General features: G+C 43.8%; 2 protein-coding genes across 7 annotated transcripts; both read left to right on the top strand.

The window, feature by feature from the left end:
- Window positions 1-1,932: 1,932 nt before the first annotated feature.
- Window positions 1,933-15,185, top strand: LOC125704533 (adenylate cyclase type 4-like). 4 transcript variants are annotated; one of them, XM_048970179.1, is made up of 26 exons: window positions 1,933-2,413; window positions 3,999-4,925; window positions 5,154-5,351; window positions 5,612-5,773; window positions 6,137-6,286; window positions 6,368-6,513; window positions 6,616-6,727; window positions 6,860-6,987; window positions 7,079-7,237; window positions 7,409-7,580; window positions 7,745-7,906; window positions 8,047-8,078; window positions 8,216-8,278; window positions 8,445-8,514; window positions 8,698-8,795; window positions 9,516-9,600; window positions 9,907-10,044; window positions 10,703-10,780; window positions 11,068-11,246; window positions 11,370-11,454; window positions 11,632-11,790; window positions 12,061-12,207; window positions 12,294-12,398; window positions 13,284-13,398; window positions 13,554-13,678; window positions 13,772-15,185. In XM_048970179.1, the coding sequence occupies exons 2-26, from the start codon at window positions 4,278-4,280 to the stop codon at window positions 13,889-13,891; spliced, it is 3,636 nt and encodes a 1,211-aa protein (XP_048826136.1). In that variant the 5' UTR covers window positions 1,933-2,413; window positions 3,999-4,277; the 3' UTR covers window positions 13,892-15,185. The 4 variants fall into 4 exon arrangements, with proteins under 4 accessions (XP_048826136.1, XP_048826139.1, XP_048826138.1 ...); XM_048970182.1 differs by having other exon boundaries at window positions 1,941-2,413; window positions 7,409-7,565; XM_048970181.1 differs by lacking the exon at window positions 1,933-2,413 and adding an exon at window positions 2,486-3,341.
- A 1,247-nt stretch (window positions 15,186-16,432) lies between these two features.
- Window positions 16,433-24,003, top strand: si:cabz01101003.1 (ubiquitin carboxyl-terminal hydrolase CYLD). 3 transcript variants are annotated; one of them, XM_048970185.1, is made up of 17 exons: window positions 16,440-16,529; window positions 16,643-16,733; window positions 16,961-17,158; window positions 17,436-17,708; window positions 17,850-18,194; window positions 18,279-18,435; window positions 18,559-18,893; window positions 19,394-19,559; window positions 20,219-20,360; window positions 20,516-20,638; window positions 21,202-21,293; window positions 21,817-21,880; window positions 22,156-22,321; window positions 22,451-22,559; window positions 22,661-22,779; window positions 22,914-23,121; window positions 23,405-24,003. In XM_048970185.1, the coding sequence occupies exons 3-17, from the start codon at window positions 16,994-16,996 to the stop codon at window positions 23,587-23,589; spliced, it is 2,649 nt and encodes an 882-aa protein (XP_048826142.1). In that variant the 5' UTR covers window positions 16,440-16,529; window positions 16,643-16,733; window positions 16,961-16,993; the 3' UTR covers window positions 23,590-24,003. The 3 variants fall into 3 exon arrangements, with proteins under 3 accessions (XP_048826140.1, XP_048826142.1, XP_048826143.1); XM_048970183.1 differs by lacking the exon at window positions 16,643-16,733 and having other exon boundaries at window positions 16,433-16,529; XM_048970186.1 differs by lacking the exon at window positions 16,440-16,529 and having other exon boundaries at window positions 16,541-16,733.
- The last annotated feature ends 59 nt before the right edge of the window (window positions 24,004-24,062 follow it).

The raw sequence follows: 24,062 nt of genomic DNA, 5'->3' as shown, positions 1-24,062 counted from the left end.
CCGCAATTTCCAAACCTACTGAATAATTCAAATGTCACTCTGTTCAAACAACATCATAGTAATTTCTCCTGCAGTTGTACTTATATATATTTAGTACAGCCAGTACAACACATGAAGGGTATGATGTGACACAGTTATTAATTATGCATGAGTGTAAATTATGGGGGGGGGGGGGGGATGGAGGGATTGTAACCCCCATCTCAATAATGTATTGGAAACCAACCAAAACAGCCCCCTGGACCCCCTTAAATTGGTGGAGACCTAAACCCACCTAATGCTCAACCCAGCATTACACACTTGCAATTATGTAATCAAAATATTAAGTTATAAGTGCAGTCTCTGTCACCATGGTATGGGAATGGAACAAATAATCTATAACATAGTTATTCCAGTAATAACAAAAAATGATAAAATGGTAATGTTATAAAATGTTAGTATTACTTGCCTGTGTGTAGATAAGTGTGTGGTTGTCTTTCCAAAATACAAAAGTGAGCCTCTCTGAGGCTCAAGCCTACAGGGTAACTTTTACACCTGTGTTCTGGGGACATGAGGCACGAGTAAGGCCTCCTATCTCAAGGTCTGTCTGGCTCCATCCAGCTCAGCTGGTATCTGAGCTATGACTCACGACGACTCGCGCATACAGGTTTTTTCTTGTAAAGAAATGTATGGAAAAATACTTTTCAGCCAGCCGTACGCCTACGTGACCGAGAACGCGCCGTATGATAGTAGCTGCAGAAAAGTTCTGCGTGTCACACCCGTCTCCCAGTATGACAAACCAAATTGTCTTTTAACAAGATAAGACTCACTCTCCTCAACTTAAATTTTACTATGAAAAAAAAAATCTATTTCGGTTCCGTCTGTATATGTTATTTGAGCATGCTCTTTTATTATCACAATGTGCCCGATTAAAGTCTACAATTGATTACATTCTGGTATAACTTGTACAGTAGGACCCATTGTTCCTCCTGGAGGTACACAGGTAAAAGTCACTGAAAACGTCAAAGTAAGACACGATGTGGCTGAAGGGGTAGCGAGAGAAAGAGGGGGAGAGAGAGAGAAAGAGGGGGAGAGAGAGAGAGAGAGAGAGAGAGAGAGAGAGAGAGCAGTTTTCAGGTGTATGGTCTTAAAAACTGTTATTTTAACTGAACTACCAGTCAGTTCACGTATGAAGAAATAGGCATCAACTGAAGGAAATGGGGGTCAATTAAATTAAATCAGTTATATGAAGTCGGGGTATAGCTGACAGAAATTGTAGTAACTTCGATTATTAATATGTATAAGTATTATTTTGACTTGTGCGTATGAGAATATGAGGCAAGATATGAAACTTGCCGGAGGCGTACGGCTGGGTAAAAAAGATACCAAGGCTAAAAATCTTTTTGTCTCCATTTAAGAGGTTAGCATGTAATTTTTTTTTGAAGATTCTGCCTAGAATTATGGTCTCATATATTCATTTTGATTTGAAAGTCAGGAAATATTGATTATAAATCAAAACAGAGACAACTCGTGTTCATAACTGAACGTCGCGATGAATGTCCTATTTTTGCAGTGCAGTACGTCAGAAAACAATTACAATTCTATCCACCAGAGGGCGAACTAAAATGTCACGTGAAGAAGGATTTAATTGGAAAAAAAGGCACTTTAATGAATATATACAGTGGCATGAATACTCTGACAGTTTAAGGGGGGCGAATATGCTGAATATGTAAAAATATACGTAAAATTTGGTGGGAGGGCGGCAGTGCAGAGCAAGGTGACATTTTCTCAGGGAGCCCAGAATTTCCAGGTGCACCAGTGATTGTATAATAGGCTTAGTATTATAAAAGGCTACACTGCACTGGACTTAAACATATTTAACTACCACTGTTAAACAGGAATAGACAGATAATGACACAGCAGCACATAAAAAACTGACTGTCAGACAGGCGCGTCGGTACATCATTTTAGTCATTGTATTAAATATACTGTAGATCCGGTTTTTCTGGCTGACCTGAAAATAGGAACCCTGAACAATTTCTAGCACATTCCAAAAGACATACTTAAACACTCTAAGCTTCAGTTTACACTAAGTAGGAAGTAGACAAATTTACCGCGTTAAATTTAGAATACAACGCAATTGTTTGACTTTTTGTTTATTAGTGAAATACTGAATATCGCTGTGTACAAATGGGCGTCTTTTCGTGTAATACGTGGGGAGAAAGTTTACAGAGGACGAAATGGCGGAAATCGCGGTTATTGGCAAAATAGATGAGTTAGATGCAGCAGTTACGTAAATCGTAACACTTTAATACAGACCTTTAAACTTACAAAATGAAGCTGAATATTAGAAGCATATACTTTTATTTACATGCAGATGTGTCCACTTTAGGACTTGTTTAGGCTACTAGCAATTCATCTGTCACCCCAGTACTGGGTAAGTAATTAAATTCGTGTGAGATTATTGTTTTCCACCATATCACTGCTTTGGCAATTTATATGCTAAAGCTGTCATATTGTTTTTTTCATAATTTAATTATTTAGAATCTATATTGAGCGGTTTGCCAGTGTTGTAGGTTTTTACATTAAGCTGTTAATCTTTTTTCCTTCTTGAAGTAGCCCATAAGCGATACTAATTAATATCTCTCCCGATTTCCGTATAGTCATTAATTTTTAGTAGCCAGCGGCTTGTTAATCCAGTCAGACTAACTGGTCACCGAGGATGCAGTTGTGGTAGACTTGGTTTTCGTATGAAGGAGGTCGAGCGTTTTACTTTCATTTTGACTGCTGTTTGGATTCATGCACAACATTTGGTTATTCGGAATTTGACCGGGTATACAAACACTATTGTTTTTGTTTCGAATGCAAATCATATACACATTCGCCGGTTTCTTAATGGCTTAAACGTTATATATTCTGTAGGCTTTTACAATAGACCCACACATTGCAGTCCTTGTGTCCTGTTTTGGTTGTGGCTAGAACGTAAAGGGAGTCCAACCGCAGAGGCAGTCAGCGGCCTTTCCACCTGGCTGTATGGAAATAATGTACTGTAACTATATACACCCTTCGAAGCGCTTACCCTGGTGTATTTGCATGCCTGGTACAGGAACTGTTCGGCGCATTATATTACTGGATGCTGTTATCTACTCAACTTCTTTAGGGAAAAGAGTAGAAGTGTGGCTTAATAATGAAAAGTATGAGAAAGAGAGCTGGGAAGATGGAGAAGTCTTGAACGGCATGCTGTATGAGGAGAGAGGTGGGGAGTTCAGAGAGGAGGGGGGGCAAAGGTCAGTTATAAAGCAATGATGAGAGTGGGAGGAGGAAGAGATATTTAACCATGCAGGAAGATGGAGGGGACGAAACAGGTACAGCCTAACTGGTGCAGCAGTCTCCGTAAAAAGGTACCGAATACTGGGGTTATCTTTGAAATGTCTTACTATTTCTTAACTGTAAATATATATAAAAAAACAATTTTCAAACTTGGAGGGGAAGTATGAACGATGTTTCACTTTAAAAAAAAAAAGGTAAATTGGAAACATCAATCCGATAGAGATGGCACCAAGGAGGCAAGGAGAAGATAAAAATATTTACACGGTGTCAGCAGGACCAGCGTCACACTCAGCGCTGGTTCTCAGGCTCTCATAGAACCGGGCCAATCTCAGGAATAGCACGGGTCAGTTGAAAAGAACGATGAGAGTTGAGCGTCAGAGTGTAACAAAGAAGACAGTTTAACATCTCAGAGAAGAGCTGCAAAATTGTAAGAATGCAGCTTAGAATTATACAGTGGAGCTTTGTTGATGTAATTGCCAGATTTTGAACCGAGTCTGTGCTTTCTGATGTATGATCTGCAAGGTCAGGGGCACCTCTGTTTGACTAGGTATGCGGACAAAGGAGTTTGATCGGTGCTGATCACTATGGTGGAAATGGTTATTCTGTACATTAAAGAAGGTGAAAATGGAGCTGTATGATGTTGGTGATTGATTTTATTTAGGTTTACTTATTTTGGCTCTTCCTTTTGACAGATCATAACAATATCTACGTGCCAGTCATAGCAGTAGCAGGACTTCCTGTCAGGCAAGCAGATCATCGCTGAGACCTTGGTGGAATACAATATATTTTTCTGTCCACTATTACGCTTCACAGTGTGACTGTGGTTTTTAGGGTCAGACGATCACTACCTCATCACCTACATTGGCCTCCCATTTAACTTATTTTTGAAACTGTTCTTGTTCTGTTGAGAGAAAAGAAAATCTCTGACCTTCACAGCACCTCTGTCTATATTTGGGGTGAGTGTTTATAAAATGGAGGTCGGACAAGAAGATGGTGACTGCTTCAGTGATAAGGAGAAGGTACATCCCCCTGGAGGGGATGAACATGGGGATGGTGATGCAGGCCCTTTGGGACATCCCCCTACACGGTCTGCCAGTGACATTCCTGCCAGTACCAAAAATAAGCCGAAAGACACAGATACTTCTCTTGAAGGAAGAGCGACACACTCCAGACCTCAACAAGACGCCAAGCTCAGCAATGGCAACGCTACATATGTAGATCCTAGAGGAGAAACACTTTTGGGCACCGCCACTTTAGCTAAGGTCAACACAGACATGACTGAAATGACTGCACTCACTAGGAACACAAGTACCAAGTCGGACTCATGTGATGGCATCGTTCACAGCAGTCCTACAGCCAGAGACAATAGCATAGCGTCTACAACGGACCTTCCATCCCCGACGGAGAGCGCCGGAGACGAGGAAGGCAGGAGTCGGCGAACGCGTGCCTCCTGCTGCCAGCCGCCAGGGCGGTTCCTGGCGGTGTTACGGCGTGGTCTGCAGGCTGTGCACAGGGGCTGCCTGCATGCCATAGAGGAGACGCCTACAATGGTGGCCGGTCTGCTGCTCACCATCATCTTCTGCGTAGCGATTATTGTCATCTTTGCTGCCACACACAGGGTGAGAGACGTGAAGGATGTCTGAAGGACTGTGCCACTGCCAGTGTGCCTTTGTACTCAGAGAGTGTATATACAGTATATACAGTAGCATGTACATCTCATAACTTCCTTAAACTCTGCCAAAATGTACTGTAGTGTGGTCAGTGACAGGGTTGGGGCCATTCCAGAATGGACTATGCTGCAATATAACATTTATTCATTGTGTTTTGTTTGTCTCCCCCCACCACAGAATCTTCATGTGCATGTGGGAGAACTGGCCGTGGTTAGCGTGGTCCTGTGCGTGTGCACTGGCCTGATGGTGGTGTTGCCCTGGCTAGCAGTGGTGCGGCGCTGTAGGGGATCCCTGGCCCTCTTCGCTTGGGCGTTACTCTACATCATCGCCGTCGTCTTCATCTTTACTGGTGGTGTCATTACCCCCTGGGAGCAGGTCAGATGCACCCTGCAGCAAAGAATTACACCATGAATGTTTTTTTTTTTTGGGGGGGGGGGGGGGGTCTGGTCTGGTAGACATTGACACAACAGAAGGGTTAGACCTGGGTAGGGTGGACTGCATTACCAAGAATGCTAAATGCATGTACGAGTGTCTCTTTGATGAATCTGTTGAAGGCTTTGAGCACCTTCCCCTCAAAGAGTGTCCGCATGGTACCTCACACAACTTCTTTCTCTCTCCCTTCCTCTCCTCTCCAGGTCGCATTCTTCCTCTTCCTCTCTCTCTCTGTCTATACAGTGCTCCCTCTTTCCCTCACCTGGGCTCTTGTATTTGGGTTGGGAACCAGTGCATCTCACATCATCATCATCAGCGTCTACGTGCCCGTCACCAGCCCCGAAATGGCTGACCTGGCTCCACAGGTGAGGCATGATGCATACTCGTACTTCAGCCCACCCTTGGGATTAACATAAGCTTCCGGTTTGTCATGCCACAGGCAAAATACACATGCAAACTAAAGAAGAAGGAGAGATTGTACCGCAGACAATGTGTGGGGAACCACACTGTACCTGCCGCTTGTACAAGCCCGGCACACACTCCAAATGCTCCTACTCTGCTAACATCCTACTCTTATTCAAATTGGTTGAACGTCGTTCTATTATATTTTGCACCCGTCCAGTGACCAAAAATGTATATTTTGCACCTGTGATAAGTTTTGGCATGAATGGCCAGCTCTCTGGCCAATGAGGGCGCTGATAGCTGCTTCATGTGACCCAAACCTGCAGTTGGTGGCCAATGGTGTGCTGTTCCTGTGTGTGAACTGCGTGGGTGCTTTCCACCGGCACCTCACAGAGAGAGCCCACCGGAAATCCCGTCGGGAGACCGAGAAGTTCAGTGTGGTCCGTTCAAGGAGGGACTTACAGAAACGGCAGCAGGTATGGGTATACAGACGTGTGCACTGTTGCCGGTGTACAGCTTACGGTGAAACATGCTAACCGCCATCCTTGACCTGGCAGGAGCATCTGCTGTTATCAGTTTTACCACGATACATTGCCAAGAAGCTTCAGTCAGAGGTTATTCAGCGACTGTCTGATAAATACCATGGCACAGAGAGCAAGCACAACTTCCACAGTCTGTACATCCGACAGCACAAGGACGTCAGGTACCGTCTACCCTTACAAAGTCAAACAAACAAATGCAGATTTGCTACTCTTGTTTAATAAGTGCCACATTCATCCACTGATCATTGGCTGCAATCTCCCAGCATCCTCTATGCTGACATTGTGGGATTCACCAAACTGGCCAGCACCTGCACACCAGAGGAGTTGGTTGGAGTCCTTAACAAACTGTTTGGTAAATTTGATGATATCGCAAAGGTAAGAAGATGTGGCTTACAAAAATAATTCCTCAGCTGTCAAGCTCTCTCAGCGTCTTTTTCTATATCATCACTAAGCTTTTTGCTTCTGATTTCCTCTTCTTTCGTTTGCCCACACTCCCCGCCCCTACAGAAAAACGAGTGCCTACGCATTAAAATTCTGGGGGACTGCTATTACTGTGTCTCAGGTCTGCCAGATCCCATCCCTAACCACGCCTGCAACTGTGTGCAGATGGGCCTGGACATGTGCACCGCCATCAAGTCAGTGTGTCAACCACCGCCATCAGCCGAATCTCACGTGCCCCAAACCTCATAGCCGCTTCACCTCTCTTGCTTTCCTTATGTCTCACAGCAAACTGAGGGAGGCCACAGGGGTGGAAATCGCCATGCGTGTGGGTGTGCACTCTGGGAATGTGCTCTGCGGTCTGATTGGCCTGCAGAAGTGGCAGTATGATGTCTGGTCACATGATGTGACTTTAGCCAATCACATGGAGTCTGGTGGTCAACCAGGGTGAGGCATAGAAAATATTAGTTTTGATTTTGAAAGATGAAAGAAGTACATCATTCCCCAGGATTGACACTTCATGGAAGGGGTAGCAGCACTCACACATAATTCTGTATTTCAGAAGTATGCCTGCAGCATTATCTCAGCAGTACTTTTCTGATCTCTCTACTGATGTAGGAGGGTCCATATCACGGAGGACACATTGAGGCACCTGAGTGGGGCCTACCAGGTGGAGGATGGGGACGGGGCCAGTCGGAACCCCTGCCTGCAGGGCAGGAGGACCTACCTAGTCATTGACCCGCAAAAAGATGGTTCCACCATACGGACATCTAAAGTATGTGCATCTCAGGTATTCAGTAGTGTTAAGCAGTATTCTGTTAAGGTTGTAATGTGAATTGGCTTATGTACTTTACGGTCTAATCCCTGCAAATGTACTATTCTGCCGATCTCTCTCATTATTGCGCTGTACTATTTACTCTTCAGACACTGAAGATGTGCTGCTCTTTCTCTCAGCCTTCCAGGGCGAATGACCGGAGACTCAGGGCGTCAGTCAGGATGTCTCAATACCTGCAATCGTGGCAGACGATCAACCCCTTCTCCGAGCTGAACCACCCAGCGCAGCCTAAAGCTAGGCCCACTGCCCCAGCCTTTGGGCTCACAGAGCCACATTCCACGGTCAGACACTCCCACTAGCTGCCTGGATGTGTGTGTAGGAACATAATACATGGTTTTTAAGGGCCTGAGCGTTGCATGTTTGTGAGGGCACGTGTGTGATGCTAAACACGTTCTCATGTTTATTTGTGTTTTTTTTTCAGGAGGGACTAGCCCCTCACACAGTCCTGCACAGGTAATTTGTTATCTTTCTACACTCTCATAAGTCAACTTCCTTGTTATGTTCCCAGTATTGACCGGCAGAGAGTGAACTAAAGGCCACCCTCTTCTTCTGTTCTTCTCCTTCCATTTCTCCCTCTCTCCGTGTCACAGGGAGAATTCACAGGGTATGGAAGATGGAGTGATTGACACACTGGACACTCTGGACCCTAAAGAGTGAGTCTTTTGACAACCTGGGTCATGTGACCTTCTCCTACGAAAGGCATTGAGATGCATTTGAAAACAACATAAAGTTCATTTGAGAAATATTTTTCATTTCTCTGGATTCAGCTAAAAACCACAAGAGATTCTAACTTGTTTGCCACCTTTCACTCTTTCTCAGGGAGAAGCGGAGGAAGCAGAAGTTGAACTGGCTCACTCTGCTGTTCAGTAACTTTAAAACGGAAAGACAGGTGTGAATTGCATGGTTTTTCCAAATTTCGTGTATTTTATCTGGCTTTAATACAGTATTTATAGTGTGTTAAGAACGCGTCAGCACTAATAACACCACGTCGAGAGTAGTCCCAGCGGCGAGCTATGTGATGGTACATAAACCTGAACCCATTGCATGATTGGTCACCTTGCCTGTGTTGCAGTACCGGCTGTCAGAGGTGGGGGAGCTGCACTTGTCTGTCAGCTGCCTGGCTGTCATCTTTGCTACCCTCTTTGTGGTCCAAATGCTGGTATCAGCAAAGTAAGCAGAACCACCTCACATATCCCTGTCAGCCACATATGTCTGCTTTGTTCTATTGTCTTATGACTTGTTATGCTAAAAATTCTCAGTCTGGAAAGGTTCTCAATCTAGCCACAGGATAATGGGCAGTTCTGAGATTTTGATAATAAAACTATTATAAATTTTTGGGGGTAACATGGTGATGCAGTGGTTAGTACTGTTGCCTCACACCTCTGGGGCTAGGATTAGAGTCTCTGCCAGGGTTGTATGTGTGTGGAGTTGACATGTTCTCCCTGTGTCATAATGGGGTTTCCTCCAGGTGCTTTAGTCCCCCCCCCCCCCCCCCCCCCACAGTCCAAAGACATGCTGAGGTTAATTGGAATTACCAAACTGCCCATAGGCGTGTAAGTATGCGATGAGTTGCTGCCCCATCCTGGGTTGTTCCCTGCCTTGCACCTGTAGCGTCCAAGATAAACTCCAAACCCCTTGTGACCCTAAATTGGATAAATGGTTACAGAAAATGGATGGATGGATGGACAGACAGACAGACATCTTTCTCTAATAGAAATGCAGGAGTTTGATGCACTGCGATACTCCTACGATGCATAAAATGTGTGCAGCTTCCTTTTTAGGAGATCAAATTGAGTAGCATCAAGTATGGTAACTTCCACTGAAAGGTTATCTGTGTTCCAGGTAATGCAGCTCAGTCTCTCTCTCTCTCTCTCTCTCGCTCTCTTTCAGGAACACTGCCATAGCCGTGTCATACGGTGTCACCTTTCCCGTGTTTGTTATTCTCCTCCTCATTGTCTTCACGGGGTACTTGAAGGTAATGCCATGTGCAGGGGTGCAGCTGGGGCATGGATACCCTGGCAGATTTAGGGCGCCCAGCACTTTACAGGGGACCTTGAATACATAAAATTCTGCATAAAGTTAGGCGGGGGTGGGGGGTGGGGGAACTCCTGGTGACACTTTGTCCGGGGGCCCAGATTTCCTAGCTACGGACTTGGCTATGTGTCTTTTGGAGTCACATTTAACCTCTGCAGCATTGCACAGTAGCGCTTGGATTTAACTTCTACATTATGTTATACCTTTGTAAATGTGTGCGTTTGTTTGCATGTGTGTTTGTTGGTAGCGATGGAGATCCAAGATGCCTCAGGGTGTTCAGTGGGTTCCCTCGCTATCTCAGGGAGTGGCCAGCAGGGCGGCGCTACGGCTGTTCTTGGTTTTCCTCTGTGTGTTCATCACACTGCTCATGGCCATTCTCAACTTTGTAAGTCCCGGTTGACTCAGCTAATCAGTCATGTCTAACCCCCCCCCCCCCCCCCCCGCTGAGCCACGTTGCCGCAAGTTAATTTTCCAGCTCAAATAGGTTGTATAAGTAAATAATTAGCAGTATTTCTATTGTAGTTTGTAAAGAGCGAACATGTTCTGTAATATTTTAAAAATGTATACTGCTTTGAAATTTACTACACAAAACATGGAAAAAATGTGGATTACGGCAGTTATAACTTATGTAAATAAATCAGCATTTATTTGTGGACACAGATACGAATGTCCACCTGTAGGTGCTAATGTACTTGTTCATGCAAATTGGTTTATCTATCAACAGAAACAGATCTATGATTATTTACCCTCTATAGCAGGGGTAGGGAACCTGATCCATGGAGAGCTGGTGTGGGTGCGGGTTTTTGGGATGACCTCTCAGTCAGCCAATAATAAAGCAGCGATTCTCAACTCCAGTCCTTGGAATCCACTGTTATTGGCTGATTGAGAGGTCATCCCAAAAACCCGCACCCACACCGGCTCTCCATGGATCAGGTTCCCTACCCCTGCTCTATAGTGACTTCTACCTCATAGATAGTACCTAATAAGTTCATAGAAGCATGGACAAAACATACTGATTGTAAATGTGGTTTCTGTCTCGCAAGTTCTTTCTCCTGGAGCCCAACTGTTCCGCATCCCAGAATGCAACAGCTCTAGAAGCCTTCCATCTCTACACCGTGCCTGTGAGTACTGTGTTACATAGTGACATTTGGTCATAAAACTCATAATGGTGACTGTAACTGTCAAGCAGCTACTGGAATTCCAGTAAGCCTCCAAACATTTCACATAAATAGTGAAAGGACTAATAGAATACTATCGATTTTGTAATTATTGAATCAATTTGAATGTATTTTAAATCCACCCGTTCCTCTTCCTTTCTTAGTCTGTTCAGTTATCACCGATCCTTTGAATGTAGGTGGAAAACTCAGAGTTTGTACCTACATGAGCTGACATGTGCTTGTCCTTATAGTACTACGTGTACTGCTGCCTGTTGGCCATGCTCGGCGTGATTGTGTTTGTGCGGACCTGCCTGGAGGTCAAAGTGTTCCTGCTTACGTTGGCACTGGTGGTCTACCTGGCCCTGTTCCTCTGCGTCTATGCCACTCGCTCTGACTGCTACGTGTACCAGCTCTACAGCAACACCAGCCAGTACGATGTCATTCGTGTCCATAACCCCCCCTACCCCCAACCCACTTGCCGATATTACCACGTTTCTATAACAGTTAGACTTGTGCCTCCATTTTTGTTAGCATACCTTTGTGTTTTCCACAGACCTGGTGTCTTGAAGGAGCCGAAGATCATAGCTGGAGTCTGGCTCTTCATCTTTTACTTCACCGCCTTAATTCTGGCTCGAAAGGTGACTTAAACTGTGTCTGTATGTGGATGATCATCCATCTACAGCACCAGATGATCATTGTTTCCTCCTGAAGCCTGAGCCTTATTGTACTGTTCGTGGTATGATTGTGGGTTCTCTCTCTCTCTCTCTCTCTCTCTTTCCCTGAATACGATATAATGGTTGGGTCAATTTTCTTAGGATGAGCTGGCGTGTCGCGTGGAGTTCCTCCTGCAGAAGTGCTTCCAGGAAGAGCGTGAAGAGATGGAGACAATGGAGAATGTCAACAAGCTGCTCCTGCAGAATGTCTTGCCTGCTCACGTAGCCTCCGTCTTCATTGGCAAGAGCCGACGCAATCAGGTGAGGTTTTCAATATGCAGTCGAGCAACAGTTTGAACGCCGAATGGCTGTACCACTGGAAACCCAGGTTGAGGGCTGTACCAGGAATTCTGATAGTGATGTCGATAACATTCAAAGCATTAATAAGTAGTGGCGGGGGATTAGTCACAGGCAGATATTCTAAGAGAATCAGACATCTAGGTAGTATGGCAGTAGTTGAGGCGGGGGGAGGGGGGTGAAATCAGTGCTAAATTCTACTGCTAATATAAAGAGTATGTTGTTGCTTTTCAGGACCTGTACAGTCAATCCTGTGATTGTGTTTGCGTGATGTTCGCTTCAGTACCTCAGTTTAAAGAGTTCTACAGCGAGAGTTCAGAGAACAAGGACGGGCTGGAGTGCCTTCGCTTTCTCAACGAGATAATTGCAGACTTCGATGAAGTATGGACTGCCGGTTATTAATACTTCTTCCCATTTTACTATTAGGCCAGGAATTAATTTTGGAATTCTGTCTCCTGCTCTTTCAGGTCTTGTCCAAGCCAAAGTTCAGCAGTGTGGAAAAAATTAAAACTATTGGTAGTACCTACATGGCAGCTGCAGGGCTGACTGTCACGGCAGGGGAAGAGAAGAAGGTAGGAGGCAAAAAGAGATAGAGCATGATATTGGTAATTGAAAGAAAGAAAGAAAAGTGGTTCAACCTATTTGTCACTGTAATATACTATACATTCTTCACTGGATCTGAATGGCAGTGAAAGGTTATGACATAATGATATACTCAAATTAATTGAAGGGTGTGGCTTTAGCTTACATTAATTATTTACCACACCTACTACTTGAAGTTACAAGGATATACAGTCGAACCTTGGAACTTGAATGCCTTGTTTTTTCAAATTGTACCTCGACCTAAATCTTGGAACTGGACTGTTCCTGCTAAAACTTGTATGGGTCGAGACACCTTCAACTCGGATCCCAATTCGGATCTCGGACAGGTTGGTCAAGAAAAACCCAGCCACAACTTGACAAAAAACTCAGACGATGACAAAGCAGAACGTACCTGCTGTAACTTGTACGGATCGAGACGCATCTCTGATGGGCTGAAACAAAGGCAAACGGACCTACTCGGGTGCTGATGCCTATGCATCGCTCTCGTTATCGCAGCACCTATCGACGAGTTCAACGTGCAGAAGCTGTGTTTGAGGTCCTTTTTTTGTGCTGTATGAAATGTATTTCTTAAGTTTTGTTGGCATTTCATCAAATACAACAGCAAATTCTTTTATTTCAACTGGAATTCCACACTTAAAGAAATTTGTTTCTTTTAAGGCATTTCTTAATTTTTTTGATTTTTAATTCATTAAAGTGGATTTAATCGTTTTTAAAATATATAGTTATTCTTTCAACTTCTGATTGTGGGTTCTCTAGTGAAAATGTCTGCTAAACTAGATAATCCGTTTTTTAAATAACCTGAAGATTAAATGGTGTTCTTTGTATTTTCTGTGTTTCTTCATTGCCCCCTACAGGAACATAATGGCTCCAACAGCCATGTGCGCTCAATGGTGGAATTCGCATTAGCTCTGATGGCTAAGCTGGAATTAATAAACACACACTCTTTCAACAACTTCAAACTCCGGATTGGTGTGTACATGCCGATTTCATGATTCTGACTTTATGTCTTATTTTTCCATGTTCAGTTTGACTCATAGTTGCTCAAGAACACTTCACGTTCATGTACACTGTGCAGTCAGAAAACCGAAATACATCCTTGTATAATATTCTGCTTACAATCACAGGAATTAACCATGGCCCAGTGATTGCGGGGGTGATCGGTGCCCACAAGCCCCAATATGATATTTGGGGGAATGCTGTCAATGTGGCTAGCAGGATGGACAGTACTGGAGTCCTGGACAAAATTCAGGTCAGAAAAATAAAGAGAAGGGGGCAGGAATGAACACCGGAGCATGACCACAGTCTGATCCTTCTTCTTGGCTGCTTTTCTGGTCCCCTGTAGGTCACTGAAGAAACGGCAGAGGTGGCCCAGTCTCTGGGCTACAGCGTGACACTGCGGGGAGTCATCATGGTGAAAGGAAAAGGAGAGCTCACCACCTATTTCATCAACACTGACCACTGACATTTTATTTTACTGCAACTTGAGAGTGATGAGTGATTATCACTGTTGATCAGTGGGCGCTTCAGGTAGCATTACGTTGTCAAAATCCATGACCATCCATCCATGACCCAGGTGATCCTAAAATCACCTGATAACCACATGCTCCTGTAAAAACCAAAGATTTGAAGAGTGAATGGATGGACCTGATTGTGTACTGGATGAGAGACTGAATTTTTTCAGTACACTGCATTTGTACTCATTAGTTACTTGAAGCTTTTGATTAATTTATCTCTAGAAAATAATTTTACATTAAAACTGGAAGTTAATAGGTAAAATAATAATAAAGTGCAGAGTGGCGTGGCGGTGCAGTGGTTAGCACTGTTGTCTCACACCTCTGGGGCTGGGATTAGTGTCTCTGCCAGGGTTGTATGTGTGTGGAGTTTGCATGTTTTCCCTGTGTCATTGTGGGGTTTCCTCCAGGTACTCCAGAGTCCAAAACTATGCTAAGGTGAATTGGACCTAACAAATTGCCCATAGGTATGTGTGTGGACCCTGACAAAGGTTGGCTCCTCACCCTGGGTTATTCCCTACCTTGCGCCCATAGGCTCCAGATTCCCATAACCCTGAATCAGACAGGCAGGTATAAAAAAAGGGAAGGATGGAATAATAGGCTGCATCACTGTAAATAGAGCAATGTGGTTTCATTAGAGCGACGGCAATTTAACAAGCCTAAAAGTACAGAATGATGGGAATGTTGCCCTTGGCACGATGACCTGTTTCTGTTGGATGAAACCGCAAAATGATGTTTTGCTCCACCATTTTCCTTTTACAAAAAAGCAGGGCAGGAACCATTATAATATACCTCAATTAACTTACCTTAGTGGTGGACAGGATGCTGACAGCAAAAGGCAAAAAATTATAATTGCTATGTCTGTTTAAATTTGAGCTAAACTTCAGGGAAGCAGAATGAACAATATGTGCTTGCTGGCTGCTGAATGGTAATTGAAATCAAAAACCACGCAGATCATGGGAACACTGAGGTGTTCGGTGTTTTACTTACATTGTGCTCTAATTGTAGTCATGTATTTAATCTCAGAAAAAAGTAAATGTTTTTTTTATGGTTTCTCTCTGTGGGTCAGTCTTAATTACCTTAATATTTTGTACCCTTTTAGTAAGTCCTGTCAGAACTTGAATGTCCACCCTACTTTTGTAACACTGTTCTATAAGACATTTAGCCTGTTCAAGCACTGAGTATGTGAACATTAAATTAAATGAATAAATACATAGAAAAATAAATATTTAATTTTATATTAAACCAGTTGCATTACTTCTAAGTGCACATTTATTTATGGTCAATTACTGGAGGTTGAGCTCAGGAACATTTGGCTCCTTAATCAACGTATGTCTATCATCTGCCTCATTTGTATGTTGCTTTGAACCAAAATGACTGTCAAATGACAAAATATACATATATAATTATTATAAATTCATTGATATAGTAATAGCGATAATTAACCTTGGCATGGAGAAATTTTCTTTTCACGTTTCCAATCAAACTCTCCATGAGACACACAGACACATACAAATGACAGCAAGCTTGGCGGTCACAGCACCGGGTCAGTCAGTATCCAGCGCTCCTGGAGTAATTGGTATTAAGGGCCTTTGTCAAGGGCCCAACAATTGCCTCACTTTCATGTTCTCACTGTGCTGTGCAGATTCACTTCTTGGCACGCTGTCTTCCTTCTGCAGCTGACAGATAAGCAGTTTGGTGTAACTGCCGTCTCTGAATTTCACATAGTGTGTTTGCGCATGTGCCCTACAAGGAAGGAGACATTACATTTGTGAATTAAAACAAATTTCAGCCCTTACCATAGTGCACAAGGAGCCCCCTTCTGGAAACTACATTAAAGAAACACCTTAATAAGATAGACCAACTGTATAATTTGCTTAATCAGTAGTATGGAGTTTCACAGCTGCCAACTTTGGTCAGCTGGCTGCCCTGAGATTTTCAGTTTGAGACAAGACTGCACACGCATTTACGTGTGTTTAACAGTTGTATTACCTTGTAAATCTGTAAGGTTTGTAAACTGGCCCAAAGCTTTTGATGTAGCTAATTCTACGTTTACAATATAGATTTAATAATATAATAATAATATAGATTTTATAATAATATAGATTAGCTGTAAGATTTCTTGCATTAGCTGAAAGTCTTGAGTGGCAGGCCAGTTGCGTGAGAACTGGAAACCCTGGTTTGTGCAAAAACAAAGGATATTAATTGGTAGGCTACCTCGTAGGATAATGGTCATTTGTCCCAGCTAATATTAAAATAAGACTGTGATCCGATATTATGTTTAGTTTTCGTCGCGAAGTAAACATTTAAGTAAGTCAACAAACACACAAGTCATCATATTTCTGTGTTTTATGGGACACTTCGGTCGTTTCCTTTCGTCAAGTTTCACCTATAAAGATTGAGAATGAGTGGAATTTCCCCCGCTCAGAAATCCGCACAACCATTGGTCAGTTTAGTCCTGTGCAAAACTTTTCTGAGACGCCATTGGCTATTTTTGATGTCTATCAAACATTTCCTGCTTTTGACGATGGGCTTTGTTTTTGTGATTTTTAATTGTAAAAGTAGGAGAACAGGGAGACTACCAGCAATGTAAGAATATGTTTAATAACACCGTTAACAAATTAAATGTTAAATACATCACTACGTATTTTGCTGGTACCGAGGTTTAACGAATTGTTCGTTCGTTTCCTCATTCTCAACAGGAAGACAGCTAAGGCGTATGCTAAGTTATTGCAAAGTATATCGAAAGTATACCGATTTTTGGTATCATTATAATACACACACACAATTAAGGTAATTTCTTATTATAATCGCTTGTGGGCGACCAGTATTTACTACATTTTAAGTGTCAATATATTTTTAACTATCTGTAAGACAACTTTTCATGAACACTCATTTTTTTGGTAGTTAAGAAGCAGACGCTCTCCGCAGTTTGTTCTCTTTTAACAGCGATGACGTATCAACTTCTTCCTTATAATAAAAAGGGCGAAAGATGGATTAACGCTAACATTTGTTTTTAGATCTCAGTGTTATGATCCTTGGACGAGACCCTAATGTCCGGAGCCACTGAACGAAGCAGGAGGCATCGCCCCCTGAAGATGTATCTGGTACATTCCGACTATAAAGTTGAGGATCACCTGGAGGGTGCCATTCGGTTGCCACGGGGGAGTTTGTGTCAGGTGCAGGAGGATGGAAAAGGTGATCAGCTTTGGGTGAAGGTAAGCTTGTCTAGATAACTCACTTGTGAACTGCACTAGTATGTTATCACTCCCTTATAATTTTTAACAATAGAATCTCCCTACATCAAACATCAGATGAATTGCCCTTCACTTTATTACACTGTAAGCTGACACAGTTGGCTTACCTTATCACATAAACCAGTAGAGTTTAACTCCTTTACTGTACAAACTAATAAAAAGTTGCAACACATTTAAGCTATTAACAGAATAGTTTGCTACCCTGTATTAAAAAATAACTCTTACTCCCTCATTTTAGGTGTTGGATTCTGGTTCGCTTGTTAAGATTGAAAAACAGGTGCTAATAGAAATTCCAGGTGAACTGTCAGGACTGCTGGAGGCTGTCATAGATGCCGAGTCCCGCTTCCAGCTGTTTTTTAAGCCCCACCGGCTGAAGCGGTTAGCTGCCCTGCCTATAGGAGCAGAGGTGAGGGTGCATGTGGGACAGCTGGGCGAATTGGATGGGGTGCTGAGGTACCGGGGTCCGCTGACGGCTGGCAGTGCAGCAGTGCACTTCGGAGTTCAGCTGAAGGTAAGGGACAGTTCTGTTGACAAATTCCCTAAGCTTTTTCCTGTGATATTCATTAGCAAATTTTTTATCTTCATTTGTCTTTTTTGTTCAGCATACTTATGCAAGATATAAAGACTAACTTCTCTCCCGTTTCTCTTCAAGTCACCAGCCGCAGGGAGGGGAACAAATAATGGGTCCTATAAGGGGCACCAGTTCTTCCACTGTCCTGAAGGCTGTGGTGTCTTTGTGGCGGCCAGTCGAATTTTCCCGCGGTCATCTCGGACCAGCAATGCAGACGCTGTTTTGGCATGTGTCCGTGAATACAGTCCCACCCAGAGCAACATCCAGGCCCGCACTACTGACTCCGTTCCCAGTACCAGCTCAGCACCCCAAATGCAGGTTGGGCATAGGGTGTGTTTCCTCATGGGACAGAACCCTGTGAGTGGAGAGGTTCGCTATATTGGGCCCTTGCCAGGGAAGGCAGAACCATACGTGGGACTTCTATTGGTTAGTATTGTTTCAGATTTTCAGCATTTCCTTTTCACTATGGTAGAAGCAAAAGCAGTCATATTTGTGCATGTATTTATGCAGGACAGCCCTGTGGGGTCATGGGATGGCTGGTTTAAGGGGGAGTTTCTTTGTACTGTGCCCTCCCCCCAGTATGGGCACCTACTGCCTTTGGCTAAAGTGTCCCTAAGTATGGCACCACCCACTGCAGAGTCACTGAAGAGTCACTGCCAGGCTCCAGGTAGTAAATGCCTATTTATCATATTCACTTGACTGATTTGTGTGTGATACCTTTTTACCTTGGTTATACCCATAATCATGCTCTGTCTGTGTTCTTTAATTCTCGTTCTTTCCCTGTACTTAGTGTCCCCTTCCCATACATCATCCAATGAAACAAGGACCCACCAGTTTTCAACACGCACAACCAACCCCAAGCCTTCCCATAATGCTTCACCGTTACTGGTCACCAAGCCTCAAGGCCCATCCTCATCTACTGTCACTGACCAATCATATCACTGCCCACGGTCTCCTACCAAGATTGTGTCAGAACGCAACGAAGTCATAAGTGAAAGGGGGGTAACGGAAATGGGGCTAGAGGTGGGCTGTATGGTTGAGGTGAATGACCCCCCCTTATATGGGGTAATCCGCTGGATTGGGGAAATCAGTGGCATCCCAGAGCCTGTAGCTGGATTGGAACTGGTGAGACTCCTATCCATCGTTTTGTCCCTGTGTTTGTGTCTGTACCTTGACCAGGGTTCCCCAGTTCTGGTCCTGGTGAACAACACAGGTTGCAGATTTTCCTACTCAAACATACCTACTAAACCTGGTAATTAGCTGGGTAAGGTGGATGTTGAGCGGGGATATCTATAGACTGTGTTGGATTCTGGCCCTTCAGGAAGGGAATTGGGGATTCCCCCATCTAGACTGTGTAGAGTTCTTTTTTTGTTTCAGTCTTTTGGTTGTTTATGTGTGTTTGTATGTCTAGATGGAAAGCAGATAGCTGTAACGACTGGAAAAGAGTGATGCTGCCAGTCTAATATACAGGCCAGGATATGCAGCCTTGATTTTGAGGAGTCTGAATATCCTTAACGAAATTTGGAGTAACACCTGGTTCTTTTTTTTTTTGTTATTTTGTTTAGTATTGTAAGTGAAGATATTTTTATGTAAGAAAGCACAATTTTTTGTCCCACCTTGTCCAGGACCAGGAGTTAACTGCAGCGACAGATGGAAGTTACCTAGGCGAGCGCTACTTTCGTTGTCCGGCCAACAAGGGGCTATTTGTCAAACTCCGGAACTGTAGGCGCGACTCGCGGTTCCCTGCCCCAGAGACACCAGCTAATCAGGTGCAGCGGTGCAACTCCATAGGTGCGGGACGCTCCTCCAAGGTTTTCAGCAAGCTCCATATAATGAACACTGCGTTACTTTTGGTCTAAAGCAACGTTTGTTTGTGTTAACCAGACATGACCATACACATTAATAAGTTTATCATTGTAGTATTATTTTTTAATTTTCTAAATGAGTCATAGTACATTAGCGTAAAAAAATGAAGGACTAATGAAGGAGGTGCGTGTAGGTGTGGCCTACACCCAAATTCCATTCCAGGGCTTTTTCTCAGCTGAAGGTAGAATTGAGAAAATGGTGTAGAGTGATCAGTATGTTTACTGTACTTCAGGGGCATATGCAGGGGCAGGACAACAGGAACACAGGCCCCAGCTGAAAGCTGATTGGCCCCCGGAGTGCCCCTGCCGCTGTCATTCACCAATTCAAAACATATGATTGGCTAATGATAAGGTTGTCCATTCTGTATGAATTAAGGTCCCTCTTATGCCCTGCTTCCAAAAAGGCTTGAATCGCCCAGGTTGTACTTATTCTACAAGCTATATTAAAACGACTAAGGCACCTGACCTAAGCAGTTTTAAAGATGGTGATTTTGTCGTCATGTAGTCAGTGGTACTTCTGTGGCTGAATAACACCTTGCTAATGGCATGCATTAACTTGCATGATAATGTTGCTCTACCCTCCAGCTTTTGCAGATTGGAGCAGTGAACGTGTGGAGGAGAACACGCCCTCCCTCTATGGTGTCTTGGCCCAGGAACGCTACACAGGCTGGAAGAAAGGCATACAGGGGCACCTGAACTCTTGCTATCTGGATGCCTCGCTCTTTAGGTGAGGGGCACGTTTGCTTTTCCTGTCTGCTTCCATCTATGCATCTATGCATCTTCCATCTTCTAACCTCCTATCCTGAGCAGAACCTCAGTCAGCCCTTTCCCAGGCACCCCATGTCTTCCTCTCCTCATATTTGCTTGTTCTCTCGGTTCCAGTCTGTTCTCCTGCTCAAGCTCAGCAGACTCGGCCTTGTTATGGCCTTTACGGCCCGAAGATGGCCGTCACTGCTGCCACGCCCAGGACCTGCTGCGCTGTGAGATTGTCAATCCTCTGCGCAGGTCGGTGCAAAAAAAAATAAAAATAAACTGGGGAAAAAAAAAAAAAGCTGGATGGCTGATTTTGAGGTGCTGGAACCATCATAAATGGCACCGATAATAATACCTTGATCAAATTCGCTTAGGTCAGGTAGCTTAGGCGTCGTAATGGGATAGGCATTCAGTTACAGCCACATGAATTATTATTTGGAAGAGCAAGCATGTGTGCATTAGTGAGCATTTGTACTGGCCACTAAGTGCGTGTGTGTGTGTGTGTGGGGGGGTTATATGTATATTACATTGTGGGGATCAAATGTCCCCACAATGTGATAAAAATCAGTTATTTTAACATTGTGGTTATCATTTTTTTGTCACACAAGAGGAAACTGAATTTTATGAAAATTAGTGATTGCAAACAAAAAACTAAAAGTGGCAATTGTCCTGTATTTTGTTTGGTTACTTAAAGGTACGGTTAGAGCTGGGTGGGGGTTAAGGTTGTCATTGTTGGGATTTATTTTTTTCCCATAGAAATGAACGGAGGCTCCCCACAAATGTATGAATACAATATTGAGACATGTGTTTAACAGGCATGGGTATGTCTGCGCCAGTAAAACTATGGCCTTGCGGAGACTGCTGGAAGCAGAGAGTTCTGATGCAGGATTCACCAGCCAAGAGAAAGGTCAGGCCTCACCGTGTGTCTCACTGCCTGTGTCTGTGTCCGTTCCCTCACTTTCACCTGTGTCTGTGTCCGTTCCCTCACTTTCACCTGTGTCTGTGTCCGTTCCCTCACTTTGACCTGTGTCTGTGTCCGTTCCCTCACTTTGACCTGTGTCTGTGTCCGTTCCCTCACTTTGACCTGTGTCTGTGTCCGTTCCCTCACTTTGACCTGTGTCTGTGTCCGTTCCCTCACTTTGACCTGTGTCTGTGTCCGTTCCCTCACTTTGACCTGTGTCTGTGTCCGTTCCCTCACTTTGACCTGTGTCTGTGTCCGTTCCCTCACTTTGACCTGTGTCTGTGTCCGTTCCCTCACTTTGACCTGTGTCTGTGTCCGTTCCCTCACTTTGACCTGTGTCTGTGTCCGTTCCCTCACTTTGACCTGTGTCTGTGTCCGTTCCCTCACTTTGACCTGTGTCTGTGTCCCTGTCTCACCCGCATCTGTTCCCCCACTTTCTTTTTCACTTGTGTATCACCCTCTTTTTTAGATCCAGAAGAATTCATTAATAAACTTTTCCAGCTGCTGCGGGTTGAGCCTCTTTTGAAGATTAGGTAACTTTGTCTCCTTCTTAATCTCCCTTTATGAAATCTAAGCGTGTGTGTGTGTGTGTGTGTGTATATATATATATATATATGACATACACATTTATTATAATTCAGTTTCAGGTGCCTTTTAACGTGCTAGTAATGGCTTGTAATGTAAAATATCAACACAAATTATTTATTTGATTTCCCCCTCCACTGGCCCTGCTCTTTGACACACACTCAATCCATGTTTGTTCCTTGTGTGCACATTCCTGTTGAGCCACCTTTCTGCTGTGTCTCAGATCAGTCAGCAGGCAGCCTCAGGAATGTCACCTGTATCAGCTCTTCCCCCTGCCCAGTGCTGCATCCCCCCCACTGTCACCCTCTACCAAACAATCTTTGAGGGTTGCCACTGTGCAGATCCTGCTAGAGACCTCCTTCTTGCATGCTGGGCTGAAGTTTGCAGAGGTAACCCATCCAGCTGCATGCTTTCCCTGCAGCCCAGCGTACATGAGCTGACACTTGTGACAAATACCTACAAAAAGGAATGCGGTTGTTTTATCGGTAGTTATCGGTTGTTGTTCCTCTGGCATGTAGGCTCCATCCTGCCTCCTACTTTTGATGCCCAGGTTTGGGAAGGACTACAAAATGTTTGATGCTATCCTGCCCTCCTTGACTCTTGATATCACCGATCTTCTGGATGACAGTAAGTGTTTTTTTTATTTATATTCATAATACACTTTCTGCTGTGGATTGTGTCATATTGGTCCCAGTCTGGAAAAAAAAACCATCCCTGTATATTCCCAGCTCTGAGGGAATGCAGTATCTGTCAGTCTGTAGCAGAATGGGAGTGCGCACAGTGCTACGAGGACCTAGACATCAAACCGAATCGCCTCAAACAGTACTGCCAAATCTGCAACACGCAGGTAACTATTAGGGTTTTACCTTAGAGGTCAGTGCCACATCTCCCATAAACACATGTGGAGGCTTCACTTAACTGTCATATCTGCATGACAGCTGCCAGCTCACAACACTGTCTCTATGTCCTGTGCTACGCCAGGTGCACAGCCACAGGAAGCGTCTCTCTCACAAGCCAGACAAGGTGGGAGTGCCAGGGGGGCCCTGGGCAGGACCGGTGCACGGCGTCCGCCAGCAAATGTCTTTGTTTGCAGTGACGTGCATCCAGACTAGCCACTACGTGAGCTTTGTACGCTGTGGACCTACGCCCACCGATTGGTTATTCTTTGACAGCATGGCTGATAGGGAAGGTAAATTTGTTGTTCAGCCAATCGAGTTTCACTAAAATGTAAAAAATGTACAGTGCTAGTTATAGAACTGTATTTTTCTCCTGGAGTTTAACGGCGTAATATAACAGTATAAGAGTGATTGATTAGTTGATGTAACATTTTTATTTAAAACGGAGGGTGATTACTGTTAAATGGTGATAAAGATATTCCCAGAAAGTAAATAGTGTGGTGTCCCCATTGGACACTGTAGTGTCTCATTTGTACTAGTTAGAGTGCAGATGTGACTTCCTCTTGTGTGTTCCAGGTGGAGAGAATGGCTTCAATGTGCCCCAAGTGAGAACATGTCCAGAGGTGGCACAGTACCTAACCCAGTCAGACGGGGAACTCAGTAAACTGGACACCTCCTCCCTCCACGGTGCAGCCAGACGGCTGCTCTGTGACTCGTACATGTGCCTCTACCACAATCCCCAGCTAAGCTTGTACAAGTGATACACAGAGAGGTGTGCGTGTGCAGATATACAAAAACCAGTATGCATGTATATATAAATGCAGCACTGAAGGACACCAAATCACACACACGAATATACACACTCATAAGCAGACAATTTTTTTTTAATGTACAAAATATATTTCTGTTTTGGAGTCCTGTGTTTTGTTCAGAAACGTTGGTCCCTAGAACTATGAGCAATGGAAATGAGAGTAAAGATTAAATATTAATTTAAACTTTAAATAGTATTAATTTTTACAGTAAATTATGTGGTTTTCTTTATTACATTATTTTTCTGATGGTTTAAACAACTTTTTAGTGATGTATAAAATCCAAATGTTTAAGATGTATTGTCCTGTGGCTACTGTTAAATAAAGACAACCGTTTAATAGGATAGTACAAGAATTGCAACTTCACTGTTTCGTTCTGAGTGTTTGACTGCAAACGCGTTAGATAGCTATGACGTAAAATACAC

This window comes from Brienomyrus brachyistius, chromosome 12 (assembly GCF_023856365.1).
Source record: "Brienomyrus brachyistius isolate T26 chromosome 12, BBRACH_0.4, whole genome shotgun sequence".
Taxonomy (NCBI): domain Eukaryota; kingdom Metazoa; phylum Chordata; class Actinopteri; order Osteoglossiformes; family Mormyridae; genus Brienomyrus; species Brienomyrus brachyistius.
Note: the sequence above shows the minus strand (reverse complement) of the source record. Positions and strands in the feature narration are given on the sequence as shown.